Source organism: Arthrobotrys flagrans, assembly GCF_004000055.1.
Source record: "Arthrobotrys flagrans strain CBS H-5679 chromosome Unknown unitig_3, whole genome shotgun sequence".
Taxonomy (NCBI): domain Eukaryota; kingdom Fungi; phylum Ascomycota; class Orbiliomycetes; order Orbiliales; family Orbiliaceae; genus Arthrobotrys; species Arthrobotrys flagrans.
In genome coordinates, this window is record NW_027137547.1 from 2628692 (window position 1) to 2648323 (window position 19632).

A 19632-nucleotide genomic window follows, 5' to 3' on the forward strand; every position below is an offset into this window, starting at 1 on the left:
TCCAGCAATTAATTTCACGAGGTCAGTTCACAAGACCATTGTGAAGGAATTATACCTTCCCGGATCGATATCAGGGCCTCCAATTGCCAATAGACGATACATCGATCATTACAAAGATCGATAATACAACCCCCACCAGTATACACCCCGAGCAGGAAATTTTGCAGGCCTATCGACAGTGCAGTGACGTTGAAAGGATTCCACTTTAAACAAGTATTTTTGGACCAACTGCAAGGGAGTCTCAAGCTGTTTCGCAAGCCTTAAGCGCTAAAACGTTAGTTTTCAGTTGAAAGAGGTGTTCCCGAGGAGACAGGCCGGTTATTAATTGTATCCCGGACCGTTCTCCGCTTCCGCACAGGCACAGGAACAGGCACCATCTTGATTGGGAGTGCCTCTGGATGAGAGAGAGAGCCACCACTCGGACGGTAACAAACCCTGTGAAACCTGACTTGGCTCGCATTTTGATTGACGCAGAATAGTTTTTTTCTTTTTGAGCATATTTGTATTTTCTTCACTGCCCTTTTTCTCCTTGGGCTCTCTCTTCTTCTTCTTCTTTTGATCCCTCCTTTTCGAGGGACTTCAAGGCATTGAATGCCTACTGCAATTCTTCGAGCCCGCAATACCGAACATCTGAACCGTATAGAACTCAAGTATCACCATTTCGACGATACCGAACCCCGGCAGATACCGAACCAGGTTAGGAGACCGGGAGCTGGAGTGGCTGGAGTCGGATGGCCTAGCAGCGGTGGTGCAGAATCCAATATCAAACTTGCGAACAAGGGGAAAGATAATTCGAGAGTGGGAGCCACATCGAGGGGTGGCTCAAGACCAGGAACACCAGCGAGAGCGGTTACAGCACCAATTCCCGCAGCATCAAAATCGACAAACGGATCTCGAATCCAGAGATGCGAAACAGCAGTCAGCGACCGATCTAGACGCCCGAAACAGCGTCAGTTGGCAGTTGTCGAAAAACAGCAGCCCGCAGCCCGCCGGTTAGTGCCCTTCACGAACACCAGAGTGCCGGTGCCGATACCGATGCCGATGATGGTTGAAGAGCGCCGTGGGATCAACACTGGCGACGGCCACATGGCCAACCACGGTGACCCGGTCATGCCATCGGCACAGGCACAGAACCATACACAACCACAGATACCGACACCGACCGACTACAACAAGTTCTATAACGTCAATTCGAACCATCAAGGCCAGCAACAACAGTGGGGGGTGGGAATTGGAATGGCGATGGGAATGTCCGTTGGAGTTGGCGTTGGAGTAGCTGTTGGAACGAAGTCGAACTCTCCAACCTCGCTCGCTTTCCCTCCGCGCAGGGATTCCAAGAAAGGAAGCAACCCAGTCGACCGCCGTCAACCTCCAACTTCGCATCCCTCTGACTGGCCTCTCGACTCCTCTTCCTCATCTCAACAACCTCAACATCAACCTCAACCTCAATCTCAACCTCAAACTCCTCGCCCCCATCAATACCATCACCAACAGAATCCTCACCATCATCATCAACAGCAGCAGCAGCAGCAGCATTCCTCTCATCGGGCTCCCTTGCAGAGACAGCTCTCTCAACCAAACATTCCTTCCAGGCGTCATCAAAGTCCCGGTCCCGGTCGGCCTCCCACTGCCGGCAGCAATATAAATCCTTCTCCCAGTGCTTCTTACTACGATCATGACAGGGGACATGGTGTTAATCCTCCTTTAAATAGCTACCGGTCTACCGAGCATATATCAAATGCTTCGTCTCAAAGGTCTTCTCCCGTCCCTTTCGAACATCATCATCCCGGCCAGCGCCACAGGCCGCCGCCTCCGAACGGTCCTACATCTCACGGACAATTTCAAAATAACCAGCCGAAGGGCCTAAGAATCCGAACTGGTCCCACACCACCGCATACACCCTCCCAGAATCGAGGTCGACCAACCCCTGATCAACGTTTTCCGACCGATAGGAACGGGAGACTCCCTGAAGAAAGCGGCATGAGGTCTCCTATCATTCAAATGCCGTTGGCATTTAACAAGATTGCAACCTCTAGACAAGACCAATCTCGCTCATCTTCCCCCACTACCACAAGATCACCCATCGAATCTTTCCACTCATCACTTCCGAACATCCGTCCACAAGGTAGCAGAAGGCCGACCGTTCTTCGTGAGGAGGTATCACCCCAGGAACGTTACTCTCCACGTGGTACATCCGAAAGTTTGACCATGAGTCGACACGATGAGATATCCCATGACGGCCCACAGTCAGCTCCCAGAAAGCCATCTCCTTCGCTGGAGAATTCTCAGCAACGACCACAGTCCCCGGCATTAAACGAAGCTATTGCCTCGGCACGAGGCTCACCCCGCATGGTCGGCCAACAAGATGCGGTTCGATCTTCAGTTGTCACAAGCAATTCCGCCACAACTACATCGGCTTCAGAACCTGGTGACATTTCCGGTGAAATGTCAGTAGAGGATGCTATCGATATGTACGGCTCTGATGACGATGACTGGGATCCCACCGAAGTCCCTGTTATCGACAGACAAAAACGGACAGACAGCGGAACACCATTGGAAGGAGGGGGAACAGCACCAAAAAAGGTTTCGATGAAAGAGGACAGAATGAGCCGAAGTGGCTTGGCCGACTTCTTGATTAAGCAGCGAGAAGAGGCTGCTTCTCCATCCTCCCCTACGTTGGATGAAAGGGGCGTCAGCTTGGTGCTAGAAACCGGAGTTAATCTTGAGGCCGAGCTACATGATGCTCAGAACAACGAATGGCAAGCAATCACCGACAAGAGGAAATCCTCTGTTCCAACCGAGGCCGAGATAACCGACGACTGGAACGAAATTAATCGTCCCGCTCCAGAAGACACTCCTCCCAGATACCCTCCTATGAAGCCATCCGCACCTCGTGATCGATACGGGTTAGTCTTACCGAGCCGCATGTTTTGCATGAATTCCCTAGTTAACATTCGTAATAGGTTCCGTACGGAAACTCAATATATTACCGCCGTTGAATACAACGCCTGGAACGGAAAATACGAAGAGATTCTTGTTCGCCGAAAGAAAAAGTGGAACGGTTTGCTCAAGGAGGCCGGACTGACCCCTCTGGATAATGAGATTCCTGTCCGATTCCCACCTCGGTCTCAGAAAGGTATAGTGCATATTTCTTGAATTTGGAAGTCTAGTTACTAATTCTTGCATAGTCAAGAGGTTCGTTCGAAAAGGAATCCCGCCAGAATGGAGAGGCAACGCTTGGTGGTTCTACGCTAGTGGCCAGAAGTACATCAACAAAAATCCAGGCCTTTATGAGAAACTTGTTGCTCAAGGCGCCCCAACCGACTCTGAGGCTCCGGAACTCATTGAACGTGATCTCCACCGCACTCATCCCGACAACATCCACTTCAAGCCAGAACAAAAATACCCTCTCTCCAATGGCGCCAAGTTGACAAAGCACAAGCAATCCAACTCTAAGATCGTTGAAACGCCTATAATTCAGAGTCTTCGACGAGTTTTGACAGCATTTGCGGTTTACGTACCTAGAATTGGTTACTGTCAGAGCTTGAATTTCTGGGCTGGCATGTTGCTCTTGTTCATGGACGAGGAGAAGGCATTTTGGATGCTTTATATAATCACTCACCAATATCTCCCTGGTACACACGAACGTAGTTTGGAAGGCAGCAACATTGACCAAGCTGTAAGTTCTTATACCTAATTTCTAATTTTTGTTGCAGGCCTAACATACTACAGGTCCTCATGATGGCTATAAAGGATGCCATGCCTCATGTCTGGGCTAAGATAAGCCTTTGCCTCGATGGTACCTCCGTCAACTTCAACAACTCTAAGCTACCCGACATTACGCTCTGCACCGCCTCTTGGCTTATGTCCGGCTTCATTTCCAACCTTCCGATTGAAAGCGTTCTCCGTGTTTGGGATGCTTTCTTCTATGAAGGTTCGAAGATTCTTTTCCGCGTATCCCTTGGCCTTTTCAAGATCGCCGAACCAGCTATTAGAGCCGTTGGTGATCCAGTCGAGGTCTTCCAGATTGTCCAAACAACTCCACGAAAGTGCATCGATGCCGGCGCCCTTATGGATCTTTGTTTCAAACGGAGGAACGGATACGGTCACCTGAGCCAAGATGATATCGAGAACAGGCGACGAGAGCGAAAGGACCTGCTCGAGCGCGAAAGGCGAGCAAATGGCGATGGCGTTCCCAGAAACAGCAGGGATGATATGTCCATCCGCAAGGGCTTCGCCAGAGAGTTGATCGAAGAAGGAGAAGACAGCGTGAGGAGATTCAAGAACTTTATCCACCACAAGAGATAGTTTCCTTCGTTCGGTTTGGAGTTTCGATTCCGAATCTTCTAGAACAGTATATACCCCTCGAAGTGGGGCTCTACTGCTTCCGCCTACCCCTATTATGGTCACTCACACGCTGTGACCTCTTCATTTCTTTTGTGTATATGCATTACCCTTAATATTCTTTCATGTCGCGTTTGTTTTTCGGCAGCTTGTCAAGCGGAAAATTATCTGTGGCGAACCGGCGTTTCTTTCAAGGAGACTTCTGTATTCTCCTTTATATATTACCCCCTGCTTTATATTCCCCTACACCTCTATTTCCTTTGTCTAATGTCTTTTTCTACTTAATCAGGGGGGCATTCCTGCCTCGGGAGGCGTCGTTGAGGTTCTTTCTTTTCTGCTTTATACACTTTATAACAAAAAAATTCGGGCGGGCGATAATGGGCTACTCTTTTTTCTCTCTTCATTATCCTTCGATGTCACAATTGCTTCCCAATTCCACCTTAGCCTTTGCTTCTGCGGCTGTGATTTTTTTCAATTCGTTCTTCACTTCTGCATGCCTTTCCCATTATGAAACCTGGGACTGGCCATCTTTTTTATTCCGTACATAGCTTTCCCTATCTTTGTGTTTAATTCTCTTCTTCTTTTCACCTTCAGCCAGCCTCTTTCTTTTTATCATTATTTTTCGATCCATAAGATCATCAGATTATTACTCGTCCCCCTTTCCAAATTTCCACCGCCCTTTCTCTACATGGCCGTTTTTTCCTTTCGTCTTGTTATAATGCGGGATATTACTATTATTACTAGGATAGACAAAACTGATATATTCATAAAAGGGCGAGATTATCTTACGAAATTCGACCACCATTTCGCTCGTAGTATTAAGTAGCTATAAAGTAGCGAGCTCGTCTCCACCAAACTTGGGCTGCGTCATTGGGGGGCTATATTACATCGGTAGTAAGAAGCCGTATCTTGAGTTCTGTATTGTTTCAAAACACCGTAGACCTCACCACAGCCGTTGGCTCAAAGCCTTCCACGTCAGTATTGTAATGATATTTCCAAACACACGTTACGTTATAACACCATAAACATTCGAAACAATTGATGCATATCTAATTCCTGAATTGTTGAAAAGCTGTGCCAAGGTTGTATGCTTCAAACCACAAAATCACCAAGAACGTATCCCAACTCCATCATAGGCTGTTGCTGCGGTGGTTCTTCAACTTCACTTTCCAAAGTTGCCTTCCTCAGTCTTTCCTCCTGTATCATAAAGATCTGTTCTTCGGTCGGTGGGGCCGGCCCATACCACGGTTTCAACAGATCCTCTGCAGCGGTACCTCCCGTCCTCCTCATCAACGGAGAATCTATCACCGCTTTCTCAAAAAATCTCCCTAGTCTACTGTTTGGTCCTATAAAATCATATGCCACTTTAACGCCAAAATACACCCCTGTAGATCCATGTTTAAACTCCGGTGCGCGTTGATAATCCACTGATCTAGCGATTTCACGGCATACGAGTTCTACTTCAAAAGATCCAATCGCTTGTTTTAGTTTTTCCGTTAAAGGGTCATGTTTTCCGAAGCATAATTCGAACCATGGGATAAATTTCGTTAGATGGAATACTAGTATTAGGATGTAGACGTTGTATTGGTATACTGTTGTTGAAATCGAGACGTTTTCAAACCAGAAGATGGTGTCGAATAGGGGGCCTTGTTCGTCCTTGGCTGAGAGGTAGGGGATTGAGGTTGACGGGATTATGTAGGTATATGGTTCTTGTCCGTGGGTTTCATTCCATTCGCGACGCCAGGCGAGAAGTTTCTGGGCCTGATCTAGACAGTTTTGGACGTGGAGTGAGCCGGCCTCGCGGGTGATGTTTTGGGAAAGAGCGTAGCCGTCTTCGACGAGACGGGGGAAAGGACAAGCGATGTCGATAAGACGGTTCCAGCAGCCTACAAACGACATACGTAAGGTTTGGAGCATCGAAGAGATTAGAAGTGGCTGGTACGTACTTTTACCGCCGGGGTAATATTGAGCTGGGATGCTTATCCAATCCTCGTGTTCGAGGAAACTTCGTTTTCTTTCTAGCATGCCGTTCATGATTATGTATGGCCTAACGACCTCGAGGATTGCGCCTGCTAGTGGGTCGTGGAATGCATATGGCCCCAGTGATAATATTAGTCGACCAAGAGCGGCGAGGTGATATAGCCATGTCAATGCTGAAGAGGACGTTAGAATCTACACAAAAGTTAGCGAATACTCACTAGTATATAGGTACAGCCCAATAGGATCCTAGGACCGGCTATCACGACGTATTGATGTAATTGAAAATTACTGCAAGGATACGAACCTCATAATGTGCAGCCATCATACAGGTATACAAAAACACAGCCGGGTCCGAATTTGCCAACCCATTCTTAACGTAGTTTTTCAACTGCCTTAACAGTTTCAAATATAATATGTGTCCCTGGATCTTGGAGTTCACATCTCGCTCCTTCAACGCAAAGTATGTAGTAGCGCATGATGCAAAAGCGTCTTCGAGTTCCTTACGAATCTCTGGAGAATCACCGCTTCTGAAGTGTGTTGCGTAGAGGTGGCCGAAACGGTAGGGTACCATGGCCGTTTTGAAGACAGAGCGGTAGGGCGCGGAGACATGGATGAAATCCTGGACGTAGACGTTGACATAAACTTCGGTCTTGTTGATGGGTATGGAGTTGTTGAGAGGTGTATTTTGCATTACACAGGGCGTGCTGCTTGAAACATAAACATCCTGGATTGGATTGCAAAGGCCAAAGGATTAGCCAGGCCCTCTTTCTGTACCCGTATTCCTTATCGATAGAAGAAATACAGTCGGATGCATCCGTGCGTATAGGTACCAGTGTCTGCTTACAGATCGGATAACCCCTCCCTGACGGCCCTTCGAGTTCTTCCCCTTCTTGGGGACACCATTGGCAACGACCAACTGCAGCTGACAGCTTTCTATCGTCGTCGTCGTCGGAGCTTCTTCCCATGTTATTGGAGACCCTTTCTGCTGGGAACTATAGACAAAATGGATCGGGCGAGCATAACCCGGGCAGTTCTTGCCTATCTTTTGACACCTGATGCATCCCGGCCGCGTTTCATCTGGTATTTTTTCGGGGTTAAAGTGTCAGCTATTGTTATAGTATTGATGCAATGCCGCATTTTTCTGCGAGGTAGACGTGATTTTAATGGTTTTTGTGGTGATGTCGAGGGGTTCAAAATGAGATTTGTATACAAATTGGGAGGACATTTGGGTCGTATAACTCGCTGAATACAGCCCGATATGGAAGCATTCTGCGAGGTGCCGCCTTTTTGTACGGCTGAACGTTGGGAAACGGGATATCAACTACTAAGCATGTATACATACCGCACTTTATTTTCCGGTCTCGACAGGTCTTACACCCTTTACTGCGGCCGGCAACTCCCACCATGGCTTTTTTTTTTGATGCGCAAAAGACTTCGAATGAATCGAGGATAAAAGTTAGGTAAGGGATGTAAAGATTCACAGTTTGAACTCGGTGTCTTGTGAGCGGTGTAAAATGCTTTATCAGATCCCGCCAGGTGTTAACCCACTTTTAAATCCTCTGGGCTTTCTGCTTTCTCCACAAATCAGGGTTCCGAGGCATTCGGTGCTGGCGGAGGGCGGCAAGTTAATATCGGATATGGTCTGACCACAAAAGCCTGGAGAGAACGCTCTTTGTAGTTATCTTGAGTAGGCAAGGTCTTTCTTCCAACATTGCATGCGGTATGCAGTGGAAAGACCGAATTGGATTATGCAGTCTTTTAACTAAGGATCCAACAGACGGTGCGCACCCCTTACCATATACACCAGAATACTCCTTTTTTTTTCCTTTTCGGATTTCGTGGAAGGTGCTTTGCATGACGTCCTTGGGTTCCAGTATTCGGATTATCGCGATGTTCAATTACCTGGGTCCCCTTTGTACCAAGTTCATATTGTCTCAATCGGTGGGCCCCTTCGCTTAACTGGAAAGTTATCTATCATGGACCCACGACCGAGACATGGAATACTAGGGGCTTACGATATTTGCCTTAACTAGATCCAAAGAACCATCGAACACGATTCTAATGCAAGTCAGGTAGAATAGGAATTTATAATTAGCTCACACCTGTCACAAGAGAGAGAGAAAGAAATATTTTGTTTTTTTTCCTCGCAACCAAAAGGAATTTCGAACCCTACTTTTCATTATATTATATTTCGTCCAGGGTGGTATATGTGTGTACGGCGAGTCAAACTTTCATGCATGGAAAGGAAGAAACCTTGTTCGACCCTTCTGTGGATCCCACTTCGCAAGTCGGATATCTGGGACACTGGAAATTTTTTTTCTTTCTTTCTTTCCACTCTACCCAGCTAGCGTTTACCTTGTGGGGAAGTTCTGGGTGCTACCTCGCTTACAAGTTGGTATCCACACAACTGTAGGTACGATGAAATCGGGTAAGCTCCTTGTGGCCTTACCGACTCGTGATCTATACCTCTCATTATTGGATGTAAAGTTTCTATATCGGTTGCGTACTTGGGTACGTAACATTCGCGGTGCCAAGGCGCAAGATACTGATGAAGTTTATCCAATGACGATTGTTGGATTTCTGGTACCGCACCTGATACACTCCCTGTATTCGATTTGAGTCACTTCAGCCTTGAAAGATTTCTATCAGATCATCTGAAATTTTTCAGGCTGTGTTCCTGCGGATAAGGCAGCCGGTCGACAGGGCGCAGGGTTGTTTCTAGCTGCGAGTATAATGCAGAATATAGAGCCATGGCCACGGACCCCCACCAGTTCTATTCAATTGGAAGAAGTAATATGGAGGTTGGATGGTATATATGGGTAATACGTTTAAACGACGGGGTGTCCGATTAAGTTGACTAACGAACTGGGTAGCCTTCGTTAATTGTAGGTATCAAAGGAAAATGTGTTTAATTTAAGCCTGCAGATACTTATGACTAGGCTGGTATGTCCGATTTAAGGGCATTTGCCTGAATGTTGAAGGTTGCATAAACTATGGGTATCCCGGAATGCGACAGACGTTTTACGACTATGGGTTCATCGGGGCAGGGTGGTTTTGGCTTAGATCTTCGTAACGATGGCAGAGCCTAGGCGAAAACACGCTAGACGGCTTATATTAGTACCGTCTTTCTTAGGACATTGATATATCCGTATATGTATACGAGAGAATTTGGTTTCGGATTACCTGAAACTTCTCTGCAATAATGTAGAGTAGTAATTCTCCCTGGTATCGTGCAGCCGTTGAATATATGTCGAACAACCTACACATCGGGCGTAGTGGATTCTTCAGCCTCTAAACGGGCTTGTCTATATCGGTATCACCATGGTACATCTTTGTACTAAAATTTACTAACCCGAGGGCAGCCTTTTCGACTAAATCCAGGAAACAGGTCCCCCATGACTCAGTGACCTACCTTCGAGCTCCAAACAAACATCGGTACTTCCCGAGAGAGAAGGATTCCAAGATTATAATTATATCAAACATTATCACCTTCCCAAGCAGTTAGATCGATTGAGAAATTCTAATGTGCTATATGACACCGTATTATAACTTTTCAATGGCTTAGCAGTCCACGAGTCGTCGAAAAACGCACGGTCCATAGCTAGGGGTCATAACATTATTGTCCATGATTACTACAGCCATAAGTCTCTGCTTGTGCAGTTGGTGATGGGCGATTGCGCAAGCATACGCGAAACCCAGTTGGCCAAAGTTGTATTCCTCAACAGGGCCGTTCCGTTTCCGCGTCTCAACCATGATAGGGACGCCTTCAGATCCAAGGCGCATATATATAATCTGATCGTGTTTCCCTGCGACAAAATAGTAGAGAGACGATCGCTTCCTTTCTGAGGATTGATGCTTTTACACTGCCCCGATTACCATTAGCCTCTCGCTCTAAACTTTCCTGGTCTTGGCTTTCTTCGGCGTTTCGAATTCAGCACTACTTTACGCAATCGATTCTTCGACTTGTTCCTCGGGATCCTGTCGACGCGTCTCATCATGCGGTGTTGCGGGAGAGCTGATATGGAAGGACTTACCCTCCAAAACAGGCTGGCACTCAAGTGATTGGTAACTCAAGGTTTGGTCGAGAGGGGTCAGAGTTTACTGCAGTGGCGAAAGGCCTAATAAAAACAATCAGTCTCTCAACCACCCGGCGTGCTGGCAGCTGACATCGAGACTAATAATTGAGTAATGGAATATTATGGTCGAGTTGTTCAGAGCATGCAGGCTTAGACCTTGGCCTCATTAAGAATCGATCAGGGAGATCAATTATGCGACGAATACATTTCCGGAGCCGCCATAAGAGTAGAAATTACAGATCTAGATAAGATGTTTATTCAATCCGAATGTCAATCTCGTCAAGAAAGATAGCTACCTAGCATGGGTTGTTCACGTTGTATTTTTATAATTCGCAACACATTATCTGGGTGGACGAGGCCTCAGCCTGGATAAAGTCAAGGGCCGCCGCACTGATGGCATGATATTCTTGTCTGCGACTCTAAGCGATGGGCTGAAGGCACTAGTAAATTAGGAACTGCTTGTGAGAATTTATGACCTATATTACTCCCACGATATAATACATGGCTCCCTCGGGAAGTGTATACCCAAAATTTAGGGACATGCGTCTATACCAGAGCTCTCACGAGAACTTTATCAGCCGAAAAGGTATCCATGCAGCTGCTGTCAGCCTAAGCTCATCAAAATTTGTCTCTAAATCCCAGTAATGACCCAATTACTATTTTAAAATCCTGGTCCTGGCGGAAATGCAAGTCTTGAAATTTGCCGATTCTTCCCATCCAACGATATTTCGTCTAACTTCCACGGTAAGTACTATAGCTCCATGGTGCTAATAGTACAGGTACATGATAGTGGTCTCTCCCATCCTTTTCCATGTTGACGACGAATGTGACCTCCACGTACGGAAAAAATGTATTTCCCTTAAAGTACTCCCATGTCTCGAAGCGAAGCTTGTAGACTTGCTCGTTCTCGATCGTGAAGTCTGAAGACCAAGCTGTTATTCTTCCATCGGCGTTTGTGCTAGCTGTAGCGACCTGTGTAGGCTCGGGCGAGGATGAGAGAGCAGCGACTGAAGGAGAGAGAAGGCTCAAGGTAACGGGTACCGAGGCTGCTGGAGCGCCAGAGGCTGTGTCGAGGACGTGACAGGTGATTGGAGGCATTTTGGGCGCGGGCGAGGCTATAGAGAGATGTGAGATGATTGTTTGCAGCCGTGAGGTCGCGGTCGAGTTTGGCAGCTGCGGCATCCAAGCGGCGGGACGTTAGATAGAAGATTTTTCCTCGACTCTGGTCAATTAAGTCTTCCGAACTACCAAGTCTAACGAATGAAGAGAATTCCGACCAGAGAGACGCCTGTCTTATAAGAATTCGGCTTTGGCAAGGGAATAAGAGAGCTATCGGAAGTCGCCGAACTGCAATCCAATATGGCCTGGCCAAGGCACATCCATTGTGTTGGAAAACTTTCAGCAACACAATCTCGGGGGGTTTCGGCGGCTCGAATTCGGACGCAGGAGGCAATGAATCCTCAACAACGGGGGCGAAGGAATAGCCGGCCTCGAGTTTGGATAAAGGAAATTTGGAGAAGGAAGAAAACCTGCGGCTCGATTCGATTACGATGGTACCAAATAGGACTTGTAATTGGGTCGCCGTATGCACGTATTCCTTTGGGGGCCATCGGACAGACGCACGATTATTCTTTATCTTGGGCTTGGAAACCATAGATTCTTAAGGGATATATTGATAGTTTGATATATCTGAACAAGGAAATTCTACGAAAACCAAAAGCATTGTACTAATTAGTCGGTTCCCAGGGCCAATTATAAACCGCGGGCCACGAGACGAAGCTGCAGTTTCGCAATATCGACACACCTTCCGGCAATAAATCGAGCAAACGGTGCATTTTTAGTCTAATTTCTCTATAGCTTTCTCCAATTGTAAGTTAGATTCAACGAATATATTAATACCGGCATATCTACTCCGCTTTCGAGAACCAGGTTCCCCACGATCGGGATGGTTGACAATTGCGTAAGTACTTTCAGCCTCCTTCGGAAAGCTTTCAGCCTCTCTTTCCAATGGTTTATATAAGAACGTCTAGGGTCCATTTCGCTTGATTTGAAACAAACTTTTACACAAGCACTAGCTGTCTCGGAGCTAGTATAAATTCTCACCACTGTTCAAGAAATGGTGCATTCCCCTCTCCGAACCCAGGTTTTCGATCAAATATACCATAGTCCACGATATGCAATAATTATATTTACTATAATAATAACCTCTTTTACATCTGATACAAGAGCCGCATGTTACTTTCCCGATGGCTCTCAGTCTAACGATCAACCATGCGACCCGAACTCCAGCAATTCCATGTGCTGTGCCTACGGTACCGATTGTCTTATGAATGGTGTATGCCATTCTTACGCCAATACCGATAAAGGATATGTATCAACTTACGCAAGAGGTAGTTGTACGGATGAGGCATGGCGATCCTCAGCTTGTATAAATGAATGTATCTACGAAGGGACATATGACCAATGGGGTCCTCTGATCCCTTGTAGTAACGACGTTAATGCATTTTTCTGTTATTTTGAGGAACGTAACAATGATGGAGAGCATTGCGAGCAAAGGAGTGATGTTTTTACTTTGGTTGGTAAGTGAACAGTCCACGTTTTAAGATTTCATGGTTTATGTATGATGATCAACTAACTTCATCTCAGGGGGGAATAGTATCAGGACGACAATCGGAGTCGTTGTATCCACTCAGATATCTACAGTCAAATCCATCGAAACTTCCATCAAAACTTCCATTAAAACTTCAATTGCAACTATTTTCGTGACACCTTCTCCGAGCCCTTCGCCGACTCCAAGGCCACCTTCGGTCAATACATCCCCTCCAAGCAGAACGACGACAAGTGATGCCACCGCACCAGCAGATGTTTCAAATTCCGCTTCATCTTCTTCCGGACCTAATCCTGACGTCATCGGTGGCGCAGTTGGCGGGTCCATGGGAGCGGTATGTCTATGTTTATTCGCCTACCTCGCCTATATGTTCGGAAAACGTCGTCAAGCCGATAGAATGACGCCTTCGGAGCCTATGTGGCAGTTGCCGCATGGACCGAGTCAAGCGCACCGACGGCATCCTACCAATGTTCCTATACCTTCAATGGCGGTGCATCAGGTTCCGCCCACACCGGCATCTCCTAGACCAGCATTGGCACCCGGTCCTATCCCACCACCGCCGGCTGGCGGGCAGCCACCTGGGTATGCGCCGTATAATCCTCAACTATTTGGGCCGCCGTTGACATGAGGATGAGGAATTGGTGGTTTAGGAATAACGTTCGTTGTATTAGGTATTTCTTTGTGTTAACAAGTATCTCTATGGAGGGTATACGTGTAATTAGTGGCATTCGTTCGGATGGCTTTAATAACCTTGGAGGGTACAATAAAAGTCATTGCAGATCAATTGCGGACGGATATATTATGCTTCGTGAAATCGATAAAGAATTGACTATTAACCTGAATAATGGACCAAGCCAATAATTACTTTCGACCCAATGTCCCTAGCGGGGTCTTGCTAATTGGAGTGAGTCTCTTCGGCCCAATGCTCCCTAGCGAGGTTCGGAGCAGCCGAACCAGTCTATTTAAATCTCCAGACTGGTGTGCCCAAAAGTCTCCTTCGGCCCTCAATTATCGCCCCGACTCCGAGGTTCCGCTAATCTTTATTGGGCGTTCATGAGGTCCATTGGGCATCGGAAAGCGGCAGCCGGGACAGCTAAGCACAGGGAGCTTTCGTATTCTGGACGCATAGTGAACCATGTCATCACCATTGAACTAATGAGCATGAAGTTTCAGCACTCAAGCCCTTCTAGCTAAAATCAACTAACCTTGTATGTGCACAGGACTATCTCCATAAACCCCATTCGACTTTTAGAAAGCACAGGAGAGCGAAGATAAATTCTTCTGACATGTCAGCAACATGCATGAAAGCGCGATCGCGTGCGCCAACACTTTTTCCAATATTCGCTCAAACACAAGTCTGAGAGGAGCGATTCATGTTCCATTGCGAGAAAGTTTCCGTTGTAACTACCGAGCAATATATTTTTCCGGATATCTTTAACCCCGCTGCGCGCTCCATGAAGCTATACGAAGATCCAATGTACATGTATGCAATACATGATTCATGATCGTGATCATGATGTAAGATGGCGGTCGTGCGTCAGGATCTAACGGTCGCACAAAGGGTAAGCTGGCCAAGGGTTGGTATGAGAATACGACCGTTGGGCCTAATTTGGGTATCAGTTTAGTCATCATCCAAAGGCCCAAGTAAACCCTCGGCCGTACGGAATAGGTCTACGGAAGTTAATATTGTAACCGCGGCCCGATACGGGATTATTAAGCTCCTTCGCTCTGATTCAAGGGTTCCATTTGTGATATCGTCTACGCCGACACAAGTGACGGATTGGGACTTCTTAGTAATCCCACTCGACTACAGCTTAGCTTAGCATATGCCTAGGGTTCCAAATTTTCTCTGATTTCGCAATTTGGGGCGGGAATACCCCCATTTTTGAAGATAATGGCGTCCTGGAGAAGGAGTTAATACTACATGTCATTATAGGATTGCTTGGGTGTAAACTGGGCTTTACACCGCTTCGAAATTGTGTATATAAGGCAATGGATTTCGTCTCGAACCCGGTCTCTTCTTTGTTATATCTCATTCAATCAATATCAATCACATTTTCTATATAATAACTTCGAAAAATATTCTTATCTGAATACTATATCCTCGATATCATTACAATCATCTTCAATTGAAGATCTAATTTTTACTTATCTCACAATGTCGTCACCCGTCAAACTCATTTGGGGTGCTGCCATGCTTTCCCCTCATCCGGAGACTGGCGAAGTCACACATGTCCACGAAACCCTCGATCTCCTTCGCAGCCTTGGTGTTGAGGACCTCGATACCGCTCAAATCTATGGTGATGCCGAAGAAACACTCGGTAAAGCTAAGATCGCGGATAAGAAGTTCATCATTTCTACGAAACAAGGTGGTGGGTTTAAACGTGGGACTGGCACCAAGGATGGTGTCTTAGAACATGGAACCTATGCCAGTGAGAAGTTGGGACCTGTATGTATTGAGCCTTTTAGATTCCGCCTATGGTTCAGAGTTCTTTTTCATTTGTTTCTAAAACTAACTTTCCGGATTTCTGTCTTAGATTGACATCTACTACCTCCACGCCCCAGACGATTCAATCCCATTAGAAGATACCCTTGAAGGCATCCAAAAACTCTACGAGACAGGCGCATTCAAGCGTTTCGGTCTATCGAATTACCTCCCAGAAGACATCCAAAAAGTCTACGACATCACTTCCTCAAAGGGTTGGGTCAAACCCACTGTCTTCCAAGGAAACTACAACCCCTTCGCTCGAGGACAAGAATCTACTACATTCCCTCTACTCCGCAAGTTGGGAATCTCATTTTATGCATACTCCCCACTAGCCGGTGGATTACTAGCCAAAACTAAGGAGCAACTTGTTGCTGCTGCTGGTAGATGGGCTCCAGGTACCCCGATCGGTGATATCTACCGATCTTTGTACGATAAGGAGGAGTTGAGAAGTGCTCTTGATGATTGGGAAGAAGTTGCGAAGAAGGAAGGAGTCTCACTGGCTGAGTTGGGGTATAGATGGGCTAGATACCATAGCAGCTTGGAGTCACAATACGGCGACGGTGTTATTTTCGGCGCGTATGACGAAGCAAGAATTAAGCAGACTATTGGATGGTTGAACAATGGTCCGCTGAGCGAGGAGGCGGTGAAGGGTATTGATGCTATCTGGGAAAAGATCAAGGATGTTGCTCCTGTGGACAACTACAATAGCTTACCTACAAAACCCTAGACGTTTTCGATGTCATGGGGTTGGATTACTCACTCAAGAAATCAATATATACTTAAATGTGCATGTACAAAAAAATGCACACTTGCATTGGTTGTTGAATAATATATTTACGATTGTTACGGGGCTTCGAATAATACCATTTAGCTGGGTATCTAAGTGACTACAGTCTACCTTGTGAATTTGAGAAAGTTCCGTGGAATTTGTCCAGTTGTATTGCCCTGTTAATCTTGTTCTAGCTACTAGTGTCAGATAGAACTCTGATAAAAGTGTTAAGGTACCTAGAGAGGATTCCATAGAAATCATGCTGGCTAGAAATAAGAGATGTCAGAAGCAGCTAGGGATAGTTTTCGTAGAAGGTGAGTGGTGAAGGTAAAAAAAATAGATGAATTATTGGTGGCCCCTCAATGGTGCTTTCAAGAATGGCCGGGATTCGAACCACATTCGCGTCCGTAACCGCCTGCCCTAGAACCTCTGTTAGGACCGAGTTGTAAGTTTTCAACTCCTAGCAATTCACCGTCACTCAATGGAGCTTGGTAAGTAGACTCGCTGGTCAATTCTGTAGTGGTGTCTCCAGGTGGATCTTCAAAGATGTCCATCTGATTATCGATAACTCGGTCGCTACGCGGAGTATCGTGAACTGACTCAGAGACGATTTTTCTCTCGGAAGCGCCTCGCCTCCCACCGCGGCTTCCTCTCCTAGCCCTGGAACCTCGTATATAGAAGCTGATGTCCCCTCCTTTGCGATCTTGGACTTCCTCTATTTCAACATCTGAATCGCGACGTTGAGTTTCGTTATGTTGGCCGTGATTCTGGCTATCACGGCGGTTGGCTTCTTGTGTGCGCATTGGCAAGTCACCGAGTCCCAGGGAATGTCTTTTCCTTGGTGGTTTGCGGGATGGAGTTGCATGGTTTGAGTCTGAGTCGGTGCTGAAATCTGCACCTCTTTTCTCACCTTGTGGTGACGACCCAGGCATATGAAAAGTGCCTTTTTTCTTCTTGGCCGACAGGCGTCTCTCCCTCTGTGCGTCTTTTCGAATGGTTTCGGCCTCGATTTCCGAATCCCAGTACCACTCACGCAGATTTAGCATTTTTTGCACAAATTGAACCTTTTTGGGATCGCGATCTCGATCTAGATCCTTAAAGAACCCTTGTTGGTCTTGAGATGAACTTGTGCACCCGCGAAGAATGATGACTTTTCGGGTGACATCGCGCAAGTCAACTGGCTTGAGTCTGATAATTCGCGGTGGTGTTTCAGTCAGATCCTGTTCTTGGCCACGTTGAGTCGTTGTATCAACAGAAGTGTAAGTTGAGAAATCGCCCGCAATGCTACTTTCATTTGCGATGTAAAGCTATTATAGTTCCTCAGTTAGTTATTTCGAGAGTATCAAGGTAGGCAATGATGGGTGGGGAACTAACCATCATCTTACCAACCCTCTTCGTCTGGTCACACGCGATGTACACGACGTCATCATCCAGAAGGTTGAACACAACATTCTCAGCTGGAATCACAAGTCTACATCCTCGCTTTTTCCAGTTCGTAAAGTCGATGGCAACGAATCTTTTTGGCTTTGATCTACCTTTGGCTTCGTAGTATGTGCTGAGTGTGATTGGGCGGGCCTGCTCGGGGCGTGGACACTTGGCCTCTGTGGATGCATTGGCTTCGTAGCTCCCAGCGCAGAGGCGCTCAAATTTTAGGCTAGCTGGGGGCATTGTTGAATTTTATGAACGACCTTGTTTGAATGAGAGTAAGGGTAGATGGATGAGGAATAGAGAGTGTGGGTATGGGTAGATGGATGAGGAAAGAGGGAGCTGGATGAGTTTGAGCTGAGACGGCTTTGGTAGTTATTCTGGTCGGAGGAATCAAGCTGCTGATAAGCGAGGAATGAGGAAGCTTAAGAAGGTATGGGAGAGTAAGCAGAGACAGTAAATGTAGAATTGGTCGAGGGGGGTGGTAGGGATTGGCAGCTCGATGGCGATAGCGATGCAAATAGGATGTTGGTGGTAGAAGAATGTGATGATGAAGATAAGAAACATAGTTTGTATCGAGACTGTATAGATTGCTCTCAAGTCAACTGCTGGCAATTGGTTCGTTACTGTCGAGTGTGACACTGCCGTTGTTTACAAGAAAGCGAACAACAGAAATATCGGGATGGTAGTCATGGCGATGCTGAAATAACGGCGTAGCTTTTAAGGGATCATGGAGCATGTACAATGCAGTGCACTTGGTCAAAATTTTAGAGCTAGCTGGCCTTGTCTACTGACTTGCGCGGAGGAACTAGTTGAACGTTTTGAACTATCAGGGTAATAGATATTCAATGGCCTTTACAAACCAACTACAAGAGTCGGGCTAGGGAGGGCAGTAACCTGTCTACACTGTAGATATAGCATTCGAACTACTATACGGATTTTGGAGACCTTTGGGGGCGCCATTTTTTATTTTTTAAGGCATTTTATATCAAGCGTTTAAGACGTATGAACTAACTGCTTTACAAGCTGCGTTAAGGCGGATTTCTCGTCCCAGGAAACCTTCAGTTTCCTCTTGGAAGCATGGGTATACGACGAGGGAAGGGATATATCGTAAGGCTTTTGGAGTCTTGTCGAGAATCAAATTTATGCTCGAGGTGTATCTCCAAAAGGATGACCTCTTGCAAATACTAATTTGAAAACGGCTATATCATTTGTTTTCCAGGTTTCTAGACAACTACTTTAAGCCTTCCAGCCTAATTCTAATGAATTAAGAAGTCTTAAGATCGTTGGTTAGGTGAACCAGTAAACTTAAACTGATTGAATAAAGGCCCTATATCTCGATTGGGAAAACTCATATCTAGGACTAATCCTGAATTTAGTATCATAGTCTGAATCGAAGGTAGTCTCGAAGACTTCTTGTGTATTCTAAGGTTATTTGCTTCCACTGTAGTCTCGAGGCCTTTCCATTGCTCGGTTTTTTGCGTTGATAGTGTTGGCGTTTTACCACGTTGCACACACAGAATTAATTCATGCGTGCAGCTTCACGATAGAGACGGAACTGTAACTGCATATCCGTTACTAAAAATTGTAAAGAAACAAATCTGAAGAAACTAGATCTGTCAATGAGATGGATTACCCCTATAAACTTTGTGTAGCATTGCGTTCAGAAAAAAAATTAGAAGGATCCCTGTGGTGAGTACGACACTCGTCACACAAGTTCTCTCGAATTGGCATGATATACATGTGAAAGAACAGTTTCGACAGGTAACTAACAATATTCTTAACCACTCATTTACATTGCTAAAACCCCAAATAATTCTATTGTCCGGAATCTAGGATCCGTCCCTCGCGTAGCGTCGGGACTGATCAACAAGATCGTAGCGGCCGAGTTTACCCCCTTACCCTGGTCCAAGCGTTATTAACTTGACTAGGAAGGATCCTC

The 19632-nt window shown here is 46.2% G+C and overlaps 6 protein-coding genes across 6 annotated transcripts; 3 read left to right on the forward strand and 3 right to left on the reverse strand.

Annotated features, from left to right (window-relative positions):
* Positions 1 to 591: 591 nt before the first annotated feature.
* DFL_002139 (uncharacterized protein) lies at positions 592 to 4308 on the forward strand (the record flags this gene model as incomplete). Its single annotated transcript, XM_067630882.1, has 4 exons — positions 592 to 2906; positions 2964 to 3136; positions 3189 to 3679; positions 3733 to 4308. 4 exons carry the CDS (start codon positions 592 to 594, stop codon positions 4306 to 4308), a joined length of 3555 nt encoding a protein of 1184 aa, XP_067493481.1.
* Positions 4309 to 5436: 1128 nt separating this feature from the next.
* DFL_002140 (uncharacterized protein) lies at positions 5437 to 7730 on the reverse strand (the record flags this gene model as incomplete). The annotated part of the gene is made up of 5 exons (XM_067630884.1): positions 5437 to 6230; positions 6291 to 6516; positions 6629 to 7048; positions 7169 to 7401; positions 7667 to 7730. The coding sequence occupies 5 exons, from the start codon at positions 7728 to 7730 to the stop codon at positions 5437 to 5439; spliced, it is 1737 nt and encodes a 578-aa protein (XP_067493482.1).
* Positions 7731 to 11132: 3402 nt separating this feature from the next.
* Positions 11133 to 11498, reverse strand: DFL_002141 (uncharacterized protein; the record flags this gene model as incomplete). The annotated part of the gene is made up of 1 exon (XM_067630885.1): positions 11133 to 11498. One exon carries the CDS (start codon positions 11496 to 11498, stop codon positions 11133 to 11135), a length of 366 nt encoding a protein of 121 aa, XP_067493483.1.
* A 1173-nt stretch (positions 11499 to 12671) lies between these two features.
* Positions 12672 to 13636, forward strand: DFL_002142 (uncharacterized protein; the record flags this gene model as incomplete). Its single annotated transcript, XM_067630886.1, has 3 exons — positions 12672 to 12712; positions 12888 to 12979; positions 13047 to 13636. The coding sequence occupies 3 exons, from the start codon at positions 12672 to 12674 to the stop codon at positions 13634 to 13636; spliced, it is 723 nt and encodes a 240-aa protein (XP_067493484.1).
* A 1530-nt stretch (positions 13637 to 15166) lies between these two features.
* Positions 15167 to 16223, forward strand: DFL_002143 (uncharacterized protein; the record flags this gene model as incomplete). The annotated part of the gene is made up of 2 exons (XM_067630887.1): positions 15167 to 15457; positions 15546 to 16223. 2 exons carry the CDS (start codon positions 15167 to 15169, stop codon positions 16221 to 16223), a joined length of 969 nt encoding a protein of 322 aa, XP_067493485.1.
* Positions 16224 to 16636: 413 nt separating this feature from the next.
* DFL_002144 (uncharacterized protein) lies at positions 16637 to 17933 on the reverse strand (the record flags this gene model as incomplete). Its single annotated transcript, XM_067630888.1, has 2 exons — positions 16637 to 17572; positions 17640 to 17933. The coding sequence occupies 2 exons, from the start codon at positions 17931 to 17933 to the stop codon at positions 16637 to 16639; spliced, it is 1230 nt and encodes a 409-aa protein (XP_067493486.1).
* Between the last annotated feature and the right edge of the window lie 1699 nt (positions 17934 to 19632).